The 16,799-nt window shown below is 41.7% G+C and overlaps 1 protein-coding gene across 2 annotated transcripts; it reads right to left on the bottom strand.

Moving 5' to 3' along the window:
* Positions 1-2,501: 2,501 nt before the first annotated feature.
* On the bottom strand, positions 2,502-14,307 carry PCTP (phosphatidylcholine transfer protein). 2 transcript variants are annotated; one of them, XM_069799230.1, is made up of 6 exons: positions 13,903-14,307; positions 9,459-9,576; positions 5,481-5,560; positions 4,971-5,142; positions 4,231-4,298; positions 2,502-3,731 (listed from the first exon to the last, which is right to left on the bottom strand). In XM_069799230.1, the coding sequence occupies exons 1-6, from the start codon at positions 14,290-14,292 to the stop codon at positions 3,666-3,668; spliced, it is 894 nt and encodes a 297-aa protein (XP_069655331.1). In that variant the 5' UTR covers positions 14,293-14,307; the 3' UTR covers positions 2,502-3,665. The 2 variants fall into 2 exon arrangements, with proteins under 2 accessions (XP_069655331.1, XP_069655332.1); XM_069799231.1 differs by lacking the exon at positions 13,903-14,307 and adding an exon at positions 13,603-13,767.
* Between the last annotated feature and the right edge of the window lie 2,492 nt (positions 14,308-16,799).

The raw sequence follows: 16,799 nt of genomic DNA, 5'->3' as shown, positions 1-16,799 counted from the left end.
TGAGAAATGAAGTATCAACCAGATGTTTCCTGAGCAAAGACAACTTGTGTTTCCCTTTACACATCATCTTCTGAGAGGCAGCACTACAGTGATTGCATATCTGACATCATTCACTATGTTGACTTTGGGTTACTCAGAATCTTTCCTTTACTTTACCTTCCAACTCAAATACAATAATTTTACACAGACATCACATGGAAAGAATGGATTTGAATGACTAGAACACAATATGGAAGAATGGTTTATATTCACTTTGTTACAACATCACTCCTTATGGAAACAGGGGATGGGTGACCAGTCATCCCCCAAAAGAACCACTTCTTTATGTGAAGAACATGCAAAAATATGTTTTTGTAAGAGCTGGTAATTTTAAAACAAAAGTTCTATATGAGAATAGATCCAAAGCTCACTGTGATTTATGGAAAGTCTGATTATTGCACTTTGGATCAGAAGCCTGTTTATTGCCAGAAACTACAGCACTTTTCTAGTTCTATTTGTCTACTAGGAAAACTTCATTAGTCCCTATTAATCTGCAGAGTGTGATACCTGCTGATCTGTTAATGGGGGTGGGATATAGAAGATGAAAAGCTCAATCATCACCTAACCAACATGCTTCATTCTTTTTATTCAAACAACCCTATGTTTACAACAGATCACTGTAAAAGAACAAACTTTGAGATCCATTTTTAGGCGAGCTGGTGAAAACACAAAGCTAACTTTCAGGTGCTACATTATCAAAAAGCATGGGACAGGGGGTTCCATTTTTTTAACCCTGTGCACCAGAACTCAATGACTTACAACTTTCACAGCAGGTAAATTTCTGTTCAAGCTATCCAGAAAATTCACAATGCATGTATAATTTATACGAGATAAATATTTAATCAGTAATGAATAAAGCTCTAGAATGCTTTATGAATATCTTTACATCCAAAGACTGAAAAATACCAACACTTTCTTTCTGATTGTAATCTCCCATTTAGACAAGAAGCCACATCACACAAAGGTGGAACTGCTTTTTCTTCCCTAGTAATACAAGATGGGTGTAGTAACACACACTTAAACAAACTGAAGAGTCACGGCACATTTATGTCACTATGAAAGCTCATGGGGACCTAAATTTAACAGATCTGATGTTGCATTCATCTCACATCATTGGTTAGTTGCTTGCAAATAGAGGAAAAGCTGTTTTCCGTAGCTACTGTTTAATCAAATGCATTTTAATCTGGAAAGTTGTGTACAGCACAAGAAACTGCCTGTGCAATGGTTTTAATAAGGATATGTGAGCAAAAGCCATGTATTCTGTAGTCCCAGTGTGGGGTCTGTAGGAAATCAAGTTTTCAGCAAGATTGACAATGGAGCCCTTCAGCCTCTTGAATGCTCAAGTCTTAACTGTTTCAGTCCAGTGCAGACAACTGTAAACTATGTCTTGATGACAAATAACTGTAATGACAAAGATGCAACCATGAATTTATGAATATAAAATGCTTTCCCTCTTTCTCCTGCTTTCATTTAATTAAAGACTAAACAAAATTACAGATTGGTTCGAGAAAAAGGATGAAAAAAATTACCTCATCTGTACATGATTCATCTCTGCACATACTCAGCTCACTAGGTACACATTTCTTATAAACCTTGAAACTCTAAGTTTTAAGGTAGGTTTACAATTACAGATAGGTTTTGTACTACTGTGGTACAGAGGTCGGTTTTGATCAGAAGGAATTGGAAATCAATTAGTTTGCATCATTGTTCCAGGAAGATTCATCCTCAGCTAGTCCTCTTTTTAAATTCTGTTATACCTAGTCTAGAATAGCTTGTTGCTTTTCTAGTTTCTTTACTGAACAATCTACCTAGTCCCACCTTTGCTGCTTTGCTTCAGGACATAACTTGTATCCACATCCTGTTGTTCAAAAGCAATTCTTTTGTGTATTCTTGTGATTGCTTATGACATTTGAATTCCTACATACTTAGCACACTGCTAAAATGGTTTCTGAATTCTCAAGGTAGTTTTTTTTAAACACTGCCAAAAAAGAAATTTGAGAATTGATATACTCAGGCAAAACACCATCATATTCTTGGTATGATAGAGGCAATTCATTTTCAGTACACAGAAATAAAAATTTGGCTCCAGTTCCAGTAAGTGCATGTGTACAAAAATCATGGAAAGTTAAAGAGAATTATGCTTCAGAACTATTCTCTCTCGATATCTGTTCTTTATCTGCTGGAAAAAAACACATGTGACAGCTAAATTTAAAATGGATTCAAAGTTGTCTAGCACTGTAATATTCAACTCAGTAATGGTCTCCAAGTCAGACACTTGAAAAATGCCTAAACTGCTGGCAGCAAGCTCTTCAGAACACATGGAATCCTACTTATTTCTCATGAATCCAACTTACTCTTTCAAAAGCCTTTAAAAATAAAACAGCCCATGATATCAACGTGTCATTTGTGACCTGCCCAGCATGGCCACTCTTAAATGTGAGAGATGGAACAAGAGCACTGCATGGATAGAATAATGATTTATTGGAAACAAATATTTACACAAAGTATAAAGGCAATCACTTCAATCATTTCTTTTTTAACAAGACAAAGCTACCCCATTACAAGATTTGTTCAGTAACAGGATCAGATTTAGTAATGATGCAGAATATTTTAAATCCCTGAGATTGAGGACCTCTCACCTTTTATGCGGTCCACCCTCCCCACTCCCCCCCACCCCACAAAGGTGATGGAAATTTAATTTCCTGCTCAGTTGTACTTTTAGTGGATTACCATCCAAAATTACAGTTTCACTCTTTACATCAGCATGAAATTTAAAAATGCAAGCAAGCCAAAGTTTCACATCAAGTTCATTCACATTTAGTTGCAGGCATGCCCTTTAAAATTACTTCCAGTTTAAAGTTGGTATCCAAGCTGCTTTATAGATAAAGCTACTGACTCTGAAGATATAACTTGCTACCCTTAAATCAGACATGGAAGCCAACTCCTCCTTTTTTACTAGCTGGACAGAGCTACTGGTTTAGGGATATTGAGATGTGAATGCAAGGCTTTAGGCACAAGTCCTTTCATATCTGGACTTAAAGCTATCACAAGGAAGCTTAGTAACACAGAGTTCCGGTTCTTACTGCAGACTTCTCGTAATTTACCTATATGCCCTCAGCATTTTTAGGTTTGTAGCAGGCAGACAGTTTACAATTACAAACTTGGGTAGCAAAAGTGTTTCCTCCTAAGCAATGCAAGTTCCATTATTCAATTTCAGTAGGAAGCCACCCTGCAAGGCCACAAAGGCAGATCCAGGCATAATAACATGCAGAGAATTTTCAGTCCAAGTTCAGACGTTTTTCCTAGCAAGATCATTGTTTGTTGTTCAAGGATGTAATCAATGGAATTCCTCTAGCTGACACATTACAATCAGCATAAGCAAAGCATGGGGGACAAGGCTAAACTTAAGTACTTTCTAGAGGATGCAGCTGATGTTGGTATTACCTTGTCAGTGGGTAGCTCTTCAGTTGGAGATGGAAACAAAGATCTAATAAAATTCAAGGCATAAACCAAGTAAAATAAAAATCTTTCCAATATTAGAGGTAGATTTTATCCAGTGTAATATACAGTAGTCACTCCTGTAAGTGCAGAGCTCTATGAGTTAAACAACTAAGATCAACTTTGACCTACATATTCTTAGAATAATTACGGCAAGCTTTTTGCATATCCTTCAAGAAAGTAGGCACACCACTCTGTAAAGAGAAAAGTGGAAAAGTCATTCTTGCATAATGTTATCAAGAAAAACTATAAGCAAGATGAGAATTCCCACTATATAGATTGAGGCCTTCAAACAAATACAGGACAATTCCAAGATCTGGTACAAAGCAGCAGACCATTCTCTTAATACTTTGTTAACAGACTGCACTATTGAAGTTTGCTTGTGTTAAGGCTATTCACATATGCTCTGGAACATGGATTTGTTGTTTTTGTTGCAGAAATTTACCCAGCTGGTTGATTAAGAAAAGGAATTTGACAGGAATTTAAAAAAAAATTAAAAATTAAGACAACTGCCATGTAAGCAGACAATAGCAAGATTCTAAAAATGGGACTGCATAAGAGCTAGAAAGGTCAATACATCCGTTTCAGAAAAAATTAATGCTACCCAACATGCAGAAGACAGGTATGGATACAGTTAATACATTGTTTGAAACAGATTAGCCAAAGACAATTGTGCTGTCAACCTTTACTTACCTTGGCAGCCCAGTTGACCAGCCATGATGGAATCATGCCACCAGGATTATCAAAATAGTACATATAGACTAGAGATGAAAGAGAAGTTACTACAACATTATCCAGCCATAGTCTGAGTATTAGCTCTAACACCGTATGACAGAAGCTGTCAGTGTGCACGACTGAAGCACCAAGTACAACAGTTCTGCTCTGAATTCTTCACAAAAAAGTCAACTTGTACTGAAGTGGAATGTGAAATAAGTATAGCCATTCCCAGTTAACCTCTGGGAAGCTGAGAGCACCATAATATTAATTTAGACTATTGCAAACTATTTTAGGCAGCCTGTCTTATAAAATAAGGTTGTCTTTAAAGGACTAATCTCAGACAGGAGTCAATCTCTAGGCAAACCCTTTAATCTATACATCTGTCAAGCATGATATTTAAGTCATTGCTGAGTTAACCAAATTGCAACTAGCATCAGACTCTACCCAACTGAACTGGCTGGCAGGAAAATAAGTGTGGGATGAGGGAGTGGGGGTGGGATGAGAGTGCAGAATGATGTGGTCAGTAGTCTATTCTTAACTACCCAGCCCAACTGTTAAAAGATTCTTAACAGTAGCACGCTGCACTGGACATTTCCAAAAGTTCCACTTATTTTTAAGTACTCCTAGTGCTCAGTACATCCACTTTATAGGAACTGGTTTTAGCTTAAAATTTCCATTTCTACATGACTTGTGATCACACTTTCTTGACCTCTTACCTTTAGATCCAGTCTTGCCATCACTTTCAATTGCCAGACTTTGTTTATAGCTTTTAACTCTGACAATACCAGGCTTTTCAGGGCACTGAGGAACAGACACACTTTGAGCTAACACAACCCAGATCTTCCGCCCATCAACATCCATCTCTCGACATTCACGAATATAGACATACTGTATTCCAAGTTGAGAAGGCATGTCAAAACAGTGTCAGTTTGACATATGATGAATTGACAAGTGAATTCCATTACAAATACCAGCCCCTTCAAATTATTTCTTATGCTTCTATAGGATTCAATCCTGCAGAGTAATAATTCAGCTATGTGAGCTTTAGTTGTGTGTGGGAAGAGGCACCCACGCTCTTCTTCATGCTATACATATTCCATGTAACATGAGGACTGCAAGATCTTAGATCAAGTGCAGCAGAGCAGTACAATCAGTATACTGTTGGGATCCCTGGATGACCAGGTGACAAAAACTGCAAGAGGAACAAAAAAAGCTTGAAAGGATACATCTCTGTTTGAGAGAGGAAAAGGGTACTTCACTTCCCAGTAGATTACTTTTTCACCATCATATATTTTCTCATGTAGTTCTACAGTTGAAAAAGGAAGATTGTTAGATATTTTAAATTTCTACTGCAACAGAACCATACGTGGCATCAAGAACTGCTCAGATTTCTGACATTAGCACATTTTACATGCAACCCTTATGTCAAAATTGATACGTATGTAAAGTTGTAGCAGTAGAAGATGTTAAGAAAAGTTCTGTATCAGGGTTGTTCAGGAACCAAATACACAAAAGCAGGTGGCCTGTTTTTCTGCTGCTATTGAATTCATTGATTAAAAAAAACAAAAAAACCCACCTAATGAAAAACCCCCAAAACAAAAAACCAGAACAATTCTGGGGGGAGGCAGAGTCAAATTCCTTTTCAGACAGTTAGCTCATTCAAAGCCTTTCCATCTCAAAGCTGTTTCCTCACCTATGCATATTCTGTATAATTCTGAGCCACAAGCACAGTATGCTTTTTCACAAGCATGTCATTATCCTTGTAAATGATTCTGAGTTAACGAGCAGTGTTTTTCAATACGTGAAGAGGTCTTATATGAGGGATTAATGAAGTTTGGAAAAGCTATTAGGAATTTCACAGCAGTATATACGGGCAACAAGCAAGAAGCTTGAGCAGTTTATAAGCCTTCATTACACCACCTTCAGTCTGCCTGGAAACTCAATCAGAAGGCAGCTGAATGGGGGGGGGGGGGGAGGGGTGGAAATCTAACAGTCCCTAAAACATAGCAGTGACTCAGTCAGGTACTAGTGTGGCATGAAGGATAAAAATTTGTTCAAGTCAAACTACATAACTGAGTTTGAAAAACTGTCTACTGTATGGCTTCTTCCCTTGAGACAATAACTGCCATTATCAGGGCAATGGACCTGACAAGCCATAGGGCTGAGCCAGGGTAAATTCCTGTCTGCTCAGGGACTGGTCATTACATGGGTGCAGTTAAAAAGGGTGTGATCCAGAGAGATGGTTCACATTAACAGTCAAGAGTGGTCTGTTCCTCCTTTAGAGCAGACTTCTGCCTGAGGTGCTGTATATCCTTCAGAGTTAACGCACACAGTCTGCCACATCACTTTCAGTAGTTTTAAAAAATAAGGCTAGAACAGACTGATAATCTCATTGCTAAGGCAAGAAGAGTGCCACAGATGGGAGATTCTTTCCCTATATAACATGTTTCAAACTAGGCTTCTCTTAGTATGCCCTGCAAGTCAGCTGTCACCCACGAAAACAGCTTCTCCTCTTCTCCAGGTTGGAACAGTATTGGATGCACAATATTCCCAGTGTTGTAATAAGCTACAGCATTATGCTATCCACCAGAGGTCACTGGAGCATTGGTTTATTAGCTTTACTTTCATTTCTAACTGCAGAGCTTTCCTTTTTCAAAGGGATTAAGACACTATTTTAAAAGACCTCGATGCAATTGGTAGCTACTAACTCATCTACCTTTGTATCTTTGCAAACACAGAAAAAGCACGCAATAGGTAAGTCACGTCCCACCTGTATTCACTTTAGTCTGTCAATACTAGTGGACAGCTTCTGATCAAAGCAGAATACAATGCATTTTAATCAATAACCAGACTTCACTTAGCATTACTACAACAGATCTCAAGTCCGTTTTATTCGTAACAGTCACAGCTGCATTTGCTGCTTTAGCAGTCAATTATTACCATTAAATTGTTAGGAAGTATGATCTCAATCAGGATGCTGTTGCAATCAGGAGTAACAAGTTTTAATATTGCTCAGGCCCAACCATTTTGTACCATGCCACAGAAGCATATGGTACCTCAGTCACTATTCTACAGTTTAGTCACAGCTTCCCTGCAGACCAGGCCTCAGGATGTCCACATCTCGTAGATGTCCAGGAGCCTGCTTTGGAAATAGCCAGGGTACTAACAGCAATGCAACAATAGTAGCAGACAGATACCAAAATTTCTGAGGCCTCAGGCAAATCCTTGGCAAGAACAGATCAAAGCCTGACCTTCTGAAGTACTCACAGGAATCCTGTCCACATCTGCCTCCAGTCAGGCCTTCATAAAGAGTTTTGTTGAACAGAACTAGAGGATAGAGATTAGCTCCTCTTATGCTTAGTGCAGGAGCCGTTACCTTTTCAACTAAAAAGGCAGCTACTTCTACTCTGGTCATGTTTTTATTTCAATACCAGCCAGCAGTTCAGCAGAAAACTCTTCTTTGGACTGCCATTATTGCATAACTGTAAGAGCAACAATGAATAAAAACAGTAAAACGAAGAGCGAGAAGGCTCTGAATGGAAGTTTTCTGGGTTTTCTCCCTAAATGTGAAAGGAGAAAAACAAAGCTTATATTGTTTACATTGAAAATGTTGGCTAGTGGTATTTCATCATATGTACAGTTCTAAAGAATGTGAGAGCTTGTGTCAAATTTTAAGCTAAAAGGAAAGCATTAACATTATATTTATGCCCTTCAAGAGTTAACTTGTGTGAAATGCTGGACTTGAAGTACCAGCACAAGTATAAATTCACAGATTAACATATCACGGTCAGCAAGGATATAAACGCCAACTCTGCAACATTATCTAGTTTTTAGTTTAAGGGTGTAGCTTCCCCCAACTGCTTCCTTTCTTTTCTCTATGAAGGCATTACCAAAAAAAAAAAAAGTGTTTTTTTAAGAAGGATTCAGTTCTCCTAAATGCACTTAAATGAAAGACTGCTGAAGTAACTCAAGATAACATAGTATTTTTACATCCAATATGATAACGTTGAGTCCCACTCCAGCTTTTTTCTTTCGTTAATGGCAAAGTGGCCTTTGCTACAAGAAAGCTATTGCCCATTTTGAGAAGTAGCACGTACTAATGAAGACATAGCTGCTTAAGCTTGACCAAGTACCGACACGAGTCAAACGTGGTTCTCTCTATCAATACAGCCAAAGGCATTACCAGTAGCCGTTCCCCATAGAGCTGTCCTAAACTTAAAAAACACAGAACTGTTAAATGTTGTGCTTGTTAACACTGTTCTTTGTTCAGCAAAACACTTTGAGCATGTTTCAGTCTTACTGGCCTGAACCGATTTTAAGCACAGGCTTAAAAGGAAAAGGCTCCCCATCTTTAAAATAAATGGATTACTGGATGCCTACATCAGCTGAATCCTTGCCTTGTCACTGCTGACTTAAGATGTTTTAACATCATAGGGATATCCAGGTTCAACTCCCCTTTTCAAAGGCAACATTAAATAAACACAACTAAATTAGTTATTCTTTTCTCTGTAAAAGCCCGAAGTCACCAACTATTCTCTCAATATACCCATTTCTGATTGTAAAAGGTGCCAAGAACAACCAATGCTTTCAGGAAAAGACATGCCATCATGCATCAAACTGGTGCAAGTCAGAGGAAAATTTTTACAATGGGAACAATCAGCCATTGGAATAATCTCCCCAGGGAAGTGGTGAATTCCCTAACATTGGACACTTTTAAGATTCAGCTGGACAGGGTGCTGTGCCATCTTGTCTAGACAGTGCTTTTGCCAAGAAAGGGTGGACCAGATGATCCTTGAGGTCCCTTCCAACCTGGTATTCTATGATTGCACTGCTCCAGCACAACATGCAAAGATGCACAAAAGGTACCCTCTCCATTTCGCCCCAGAACATCTAAAATTTAACCTAGGAGTTACAACAACTAGAAGCTACAAGATGCTCCAGCAGAACAAGTGATGCCAATTATATGCTTTAAACAACGTGGAAAGAATTCATTCCAGAAGAAAGCTATGTGGTGATGAGATATTGGCTGTTCCATGTCAGTCTTTACTTGTATACGTGCAGAGTGCAACCTTATCCGAAAAGCTACTTAAGTCTGGCCCAAAGTCTTTGGATGCAGCAACTTTAAAATACCTTTGAAGAAAGTTTTAGTGGGAAGAGTCAATGTGGACATAAAGCTTGCTTTTAAACTGCCTAGATGAGCTTACCTTTAACATACTGATCCCATTGTTTTCTGAAATCTAGGTCCATATAGACATCTGCACACAGTTTTGGGGGACAGTCAGCAAGACCACCGAAGATTTTATACTCATAAAGTCCTGATTGCTGTGGAAACAGAATGGGGAGAGGAAAAGTCACACAGGAAAGGGAAATACTCTGCAGCAGGGAGAACAGCTGAAGGAAGTTAGGTGGGGCACATACTACAAATACGCTCAAGAGCTGTGAAAGCAAGTGTTCAAAAAACAATGCAAGATTCAGTCTTTAACCTCGACTTTTTGATCTATATATGAAAGTTTAAATCCAGACAGGCTGACCTGCCTTGCACAATGGTTGTTCCTTACCTTACACCAGTACCCTTTTACTTCATAAGTAGTTCCAAAGGGAGCATGTTTCTTCACACACACGCACACCCCTTTTCATCTCCAGTGGTCAGTATGGACTAAATCCTGCCCACATTGAACCTTACCAGAAGCATCAAATTCTTGTAGCAAGGTCTTCAGACCCTATATAACACGCTTAAGAATCTCAGCCATTTCCAGGAGGTTGCCAAGTACTCCACGACCTGGAATAAGCTTTCCAGCAAGTTACGTATGCTTATACTTCAGGCTGTGATACAAGAATACTTTACAATGTTCATACAATCATAGAATGGTTTGGGTTGGAAGGGACTTTAAAGACCATCTAGTTCCAACCCCCCTGCCATGGACAGGGACACCTTCCACTACACCAGGTTGCCAATATACAACCATGCTTATACACAATGCGCTATTATATCTACCTTGAATAGTTACCAGCTATTTGCACGGAAAGCTGTCTGCACTAAAGGGGTGGGGTGCATGATATCTCCTATGTTAATGATTTTAATGTTACTCTCAACATATGGGAACTCCATCTGTGCCTACAGAGCAATGTTTGTACTATTGTTAGTACCCGTTCAGGACTAAATTAAAACAATGAGAGTATTTTGAATATACAGTGTAGAACCAAATTCAAGCATTCTCAAGGAAAGGGAAGGAAGGATTATATAACATTCTGTTAGTGAATGGTTGATTTGTCTCCTTCCCCTTCACAAATCAACCCTAGAAGATGAAGATTTGATGTACCAGAAGATAATAATGGGACCAAGAAGCCTAAGCTACTCATCTTCACTGGGGCTTCACTGAAGCATCAAACACTAGCTTCAAACTTGAACTGTTCAGCACCTGTGCAGCCCCATGCACTCATATCACCTTTGTAAACAACATCAATGCTTTTATTTCCACAAGAAAAACTAATTTTGAAAATATCACACCTGAAACTGAGCCGAGACCCAACAGCATATGCCAAAGCACAACACTGGTACTTCAAAAATAGTTGTTTTACCTTAAACACTATTTAATTCCAGGTCACTAGTCAGAAACACTACGTGGATTTTCTTGCATGTATGTACATTTACATTAAGTGTCACATAGGGCAGGAGAACAGCAAACCACAACTCTTCTCGCTCTTCTAGTAATTCAGACAAAATGTTTTGCTTCCCCATGTCATAGGGCTGCTCTTTCACTGAAGAATAGTCTTTGTATTCTTTTCCTGGACTTTGATTATGACTGCATCTTGAGAGGTAACAAACCAAACTCACCTGAAACTTTAATTTTGCAGTCAACATGCAAAGCTAGCTGTTCATCAGCACACTCACCGTTTCTTTGCATCCTTTAGCTTCCTTTTAATCTCTTTGATAGAAGAAAGCCATGCAGTAATTTTCTCATTTAAGCTAACAGAGCTTGCCTCAGAGACTTTGCCTAGAATCATGTGCTTTGTACCTTAGTGAGGACACACTACAGTTTCACACTTCCAGAGTAAAACTTCAGGACCACAAACTATTACATTGTATTGCTTGTTTCTAAAGCTTTTATGTTCCACCCAATAGGCAGCTGGAAGTGCCTGTAACACTTTTTAACTGAGGATTATCAAAAGATAGGCATACAATATAGGTCTTTAGAGCATTTTTGCTATAGATAGAACCTCCATCAAGAGACTAAAATAGAGCTGTAGTGATGTCATTTACTGTCACATAATTCAGAAGCCATTAAATACAGAGCGCAAGTGCTGCACTACCTAATCTCCTGACTTAACACATGGGATTCTACCTTACATTCAAAAGTAGGCTCCCAACTGGTTCACAATACCAGTTCAGTCATTCTTATATCTGTAGCCTTCAAGTTCTTATACTGTAGCTCAAGACAGATCCAGAAATTACGCTGTTCTTCTCTACCGATCTATTTGTTCAACTGCTAGACAAATCATGGCATACATCATTAAGTATCATCTATTAAAAAGGGTAGTATTTTGATAACGGTATGAAATAGCAAATCATGATCTGAAAAGTGAATAGTACACCTTGCAGGAGGTAAGCTGGACAAAGACATTCAATAAAAACAGCAATTTATAGGAAGAAAGTTAAAACAAGAGTGAAATTTTTCAAAGGCCTATCAGCAGAAGAGTCAATCAGCGGCTTGGAATACAGCACAGAGCAGGAAAGCCCCGGAGATCGATTTGTGTAGCCTGCAAAGAAGGTGGAAAGAGAAGGCGGAAAGAGAAGGCAACAGGAAACATAATTGCTGCCTTCAGCTTCCAGGACTACCACTGCTATAGTGGACTTGAAGTTCAATAAGTGCTAAAAGCCAATTTTTCCAGTAACAACTTTAAGCAAAGACCCTCCTCCTAGACTTGGTTCTTCTTCTCACGTGGCAATTTGAAGCAACTAGAAGACAAAACAAACAAGAGACTTATTTCCCAGCAGAATCAGAAGACTGGACTTGAAAAGGTCCCTTGCATCCTACCTAGCATCCGTTCAGCCTAAATTAGGGTCATCGTAAAATATGCAAAAAAAAAAACCAACCAAACAACAAAAAAAACCCCAAAACTCTTCTAAATATTTTTTAGTCAGCTCAATAGTCCCTCTATATAAAAGCATGAGAAGGAGAAGCCTGAGCTACTTTCCATCTAGCCAGCTTCAATTTATACAATAGCAGCAAAGCCACAGCAAGACAGACTGCCCCAATACAAGTCTTACAGACACCTGGTCCCATTTGTTTGGCTAAATCCAGCCTCCAGCTTCCTTAAGTTACTTTGCCTTTGCTCACCGCGTGACACATTTACAGGTCTATGATAAGCTCCAGTCCTAAAGTTTTGATTTCATCCACTCCAGAAGCAATGCTCCTAGTAAGCTCTATTTCATCAGCATATCTAATTCTTGCATAGATACCTGGCTGACACCACAGGCTTGCCTTTGCTGTGTGCAGTCACAGATAAGTTTGTCTTGCTCTTGCCAGTTACCACGTCCACGCTGTAAATAGGGATTATTTACCACCAAAAAACTCTGAGGTGTATGAAGTGACTTTTTGTTTTAAAAAGACTTTGCCTACCCTGTCTCGCCTTTCACACAGACCTATACGTTTGCTTTATTTGCTATTTGTTTTTAACATGACCATGCCTGAAATGATTTTTCAGAACACAAATCCAAAGTTTTCATGCAAAGCACAGCATGAAGTCCAGCTTTATAAGAAGCTGAGAGGTAACTATGATAACAGAGCTAAAGAAATAGGATATTTATATGGATTCAAAAGTCATCAAATCATAAATCACAGTGATTTATGATTTAATAAACACTCACTAAATTAATCACCTACAAGTCAGTTCTGGAAGCCTAAACTTTTTATCTTCTTCAAAGAATTAAGTCCCCCCCAAAGGGGGGGAATTTCATTCCAACCCTTTCTGAACCACCTCCTGATCTTAGAGGGAGAAAGGTGGGAAATCAGTTCGAAGGGAGTTTTGGTGAGAGGGAGAAGGGAGGGAGGCAGGAGGCTGCTCTAACACAGGAGGTGCTCAGGACCCGGCGTGCAGGGACGGGTCTCCCCTTCACCACACGCATCCCTCAGAGAGGGCTCTGGAGAGAAGTGGGACACGCAGAGCAAATGCCCCGTCAGACCCACGACTGCTCCTGTCGCCGACAGCACCTTCCACCAGGAATTTCTCCGACCACCAGCTGGTAACAAGCGTTACGAGCCTCACAGTTCGCAGGTTCCCCCCGCGGTTGGTAAGAGCGGTGTTTTCCGCAGAGCAGCTTTCTCCATCACCAGTTAATAGCATTACCCTGAAAGCCGCTTTCCGGGAGCCCGGAGAAACCGAGCCGAGGCCGGTAGCGCCTGGACGGACAACGGACCTCAGCCTGACCCGTGCGGGGAACCGGCGGCCCCGGACGGGGACGTGCCGCCTCTCCCCCGCTCCCGGCAGCCCGCCCCGCTCCTCAGCCGCCCTCCCGCGGCTCCCCGCCCCGCGGGCGCTCCCCCCCGACGCGGGGCTCAGCCCCGGGCGGGGAGGGTCGGAGGCACGGCCTCCCCCCGCGCCGGTGCGGGGCGGTGTGTGTGGGGGGATCTCCCTCCTCCCGCCCACCTCGTCGTACAGCCGGTAGATCCTCACGCCCATACTCTCCACCAGCAGCTGCCAGGGTCCCCCCGCAGCCGGTGCAGGCTGGTCCAGCTCCCGGCAGGCGGCCCGAAACTGCTCCTCGGAGAAGCCCGGCAGCGGCGGCGCCTCCATTCTCGGCGGCGGCGGGAGGCGGCGGCCGGGCGCGGGGCATTGGCGGCCGCGCCGGGCCCAGCCAATGGCGGCCGCCGCCGCCCCTCCCCGCCGGCCGGCCCCCGCCGCCATGCCGGGGTCGGGCCGAGCCCAGGGGCCGTCCCGGTACGTGGGAGCCGGTGGGGCGCTGCCCCGCTGCGGGGTAGGGAGCGGCGGACGAGGGTTTATATCGCTGTAAACCAGCTGGTACGGGTGTGGGAGCATCGCTTTGCCCGGCACGTTCTCTCCGGGCTTTCTGCGGTTTCCTGATAAGGTCTCAGTTTCTCAGTGGTACGAGGGCGAGGAGGTCTTTGTACGTGCGAGTCATCTCTCTGCTGCCAGAGCGGGGCCGGGTCCCGTTGGTGTGTTGGTCAGGGCCTTGCCTTTCAGGTGTTCCCCAAGGATGGAAATTGATCAGTCTCTATGGGCACGTGTATTTTTATACATATATTTTTCACATTTTAAAAAGCAGTTTTCTTTATGGGCTGTTCATATGGGAATATGTAAAGAACGCATAAACGCTGGGCAGCCGGTTGGTAGGTGTGTTTGATGCAGGCACGCGCCCACCGAGGCCCAGCCGGCCTGGTGGAGGGGACAGCAAAGAGGAGGTGGCAGCAGGCTCTGGCCCATGGTGACCTGGGGTGGGCAGGGTAGAAGGGGACAGAAAACTGTCACTGGGCTGAGCTGTCGGGCCAGAGGAATCCACTGATGGGGACACACCTCACACCTTACTTAGGCTGCTGCTGAATGACCCCACCTATAACAATATGCTAACGTGTCAGGCTGGCACAGACAACCAAAGCATTCGGGTCATCAAAATGTAAGTGGCTAAGGCAGGTTTTCTCCCTGGAGCTGTAAATCTGTTTTCATTACAGCTTTATTCTTCTAATTCCTGTGAGACTTTCCTGCTGAACACTGTGTCTTCAGAATAAAACAGAAGCAGCTCTGAGCTATGGGACGCCATCAAACCTACTGACTGACAAAAGAGCTTGTCTGACAACACTAGCCCAGCGTACTTGGTGGTAACCTCTGTGCAAGGCTGGCAAAATTTAGCTTTTTCTAGCTTCCCTGCCAAGTGAGTGACTTCTGTGACAAAGAGGTCACTTATGTCAGCTGTCCTTTCCAGTTCCAGTCAATTGGTTTGCAAGCAGAGCATGAGGATTTCTGGCTGACTCTGGTTTGGACATACAGGCTGAGCATCATCCTTGCACAGTCCAGAAAACTTCTGGAGACAGAGTTTTGGCAGAAGGCAAGATGGTATCTCACAACCCTCCCCCCAGCATGTAAATTTGATGCCAGAATTTGACCTGTAGCATCTTTCTAAAATAATGTCACTAATGGTGATAAGTCTCTGCTCATAGATTACCTGCTCTCACCTCCCCAGTGAAACCGCTAGGCAAGCATTCCAGTTCTTTTATTTTTGTGGTATGCTTACATGTTTTATGACCTTTTATTATTAATATTTATACAACATGTATAAAATATTTTGGCTTATTTGTGTTCTTTGTGAATTACAATGGCGTGCTTTCAGTCAGCCCAGCTGGTTCTCCAAAACGTTATGACAATACATTTCTTATGGCTGAACCTTTACAAGTAAATTCTTGGCTGAGCTAAGCTGACTTCAGTGGAGCTATGCTGCTCACCCAGCTGAGGATCTGGTCTTTAAAATGAGACAATGGTCTGTGGGTGAGACTGATTTAGTTTATCTTGCAGAAGTATTTCTTTAAGTGGTAGTTTCACTTTTGCAGCAATTTTATCAGATTCCTATCTTACTTTTAAATCCCATTCATGCTCTGAAATAGGATTCACATGAGACTGAAAGAGCTTGTGGCTCTTGTTTGTACAGAGATGACTTTCACCCTGTATGAAAAAGGAGTAGTTCTGAGTCAAAAGTTGATGTTTAACATGCAGCAAGGACACGTGCCCGTGAGAGTATATGATTGCTTAAGGAGCCTTGTTTGTGCAAAAGGACTGAAGTGATCATAGCTCAACGTTGCCTATTGTTTTACAGTAAATGTTTTGCATTATATGGTTGTCTACATGGCATCAGAGTTGTAAGTTGGCTACAGCTGCCTGGCCACTCCCTCCTCCCCCCAGCACTCTCATGGAAAAAAGAGATTTATCTCACAAGGCTACTCCAGGGACCAAATCTTTCAGAAAAGGCATCACTATGTGACCTTTTTTCTTGGTAAATAAGGAGTGGTGATTACTAAGAAAGCACAAACAGTTCTGAAAGGAGACTTTATTTTCTATTTTCCTGTATGTTTATGTAAGTGTTACTGTTTATCACTTCTATGTCCATGTATTGCCCTTAGCTTAGGGATAGAAGCTAAACTTTGAACAAAAGTCTTTGATATCTGCACTATTAGATAGTGTGGCTGTAGTCTGGGGTGAGTTCAGACACAGCGGGGACTAACTTCCTAGAGCTCTGCCCCAACAGACAGTGGGATAGCAACTGCTTCAGGGCAGCTGGTTCTGGGAACATGAACCCAAGCTTGAGCACAGCTACCAAAGGCAGCCTAGATACAGCACGATCCAGTCCCACACATGGATCAGGGACCTAAATACTAACTGAATGAAAATAGAGGGTTACTATTCTAGGGCAATGAGGGGGAGTTTCAGAAGTGCCCACAACTTGACCCACATACTTAGTATTTCTTAGGTATTTAGCTGCTGCTGCTTTCAGTGGGAAATGATACCTCAAGGAAACTTGCTGATCTGGGCTATCAATG

This window comes from Haliaeetus albicilla, chromosome 12, assembly GCF_947461875.1.
Source record: "Haliaeetus albicilla chromosome 12, bHalAlb1.1, whole genome shotgun sequence".
Taxonomy (NCBI): domain Eukaryota; kingdom Metazoa; phylum Chordata; class Aves; order Accipitriformes; family Accipitridae; genus Haliaeetus; species Haliaeetus albicilla.
The sequence above is the reverse complement of the archived record's forward strand: the minus strand, read 5'-3'. Positions and strand labels throughout refer to the sequence as shown.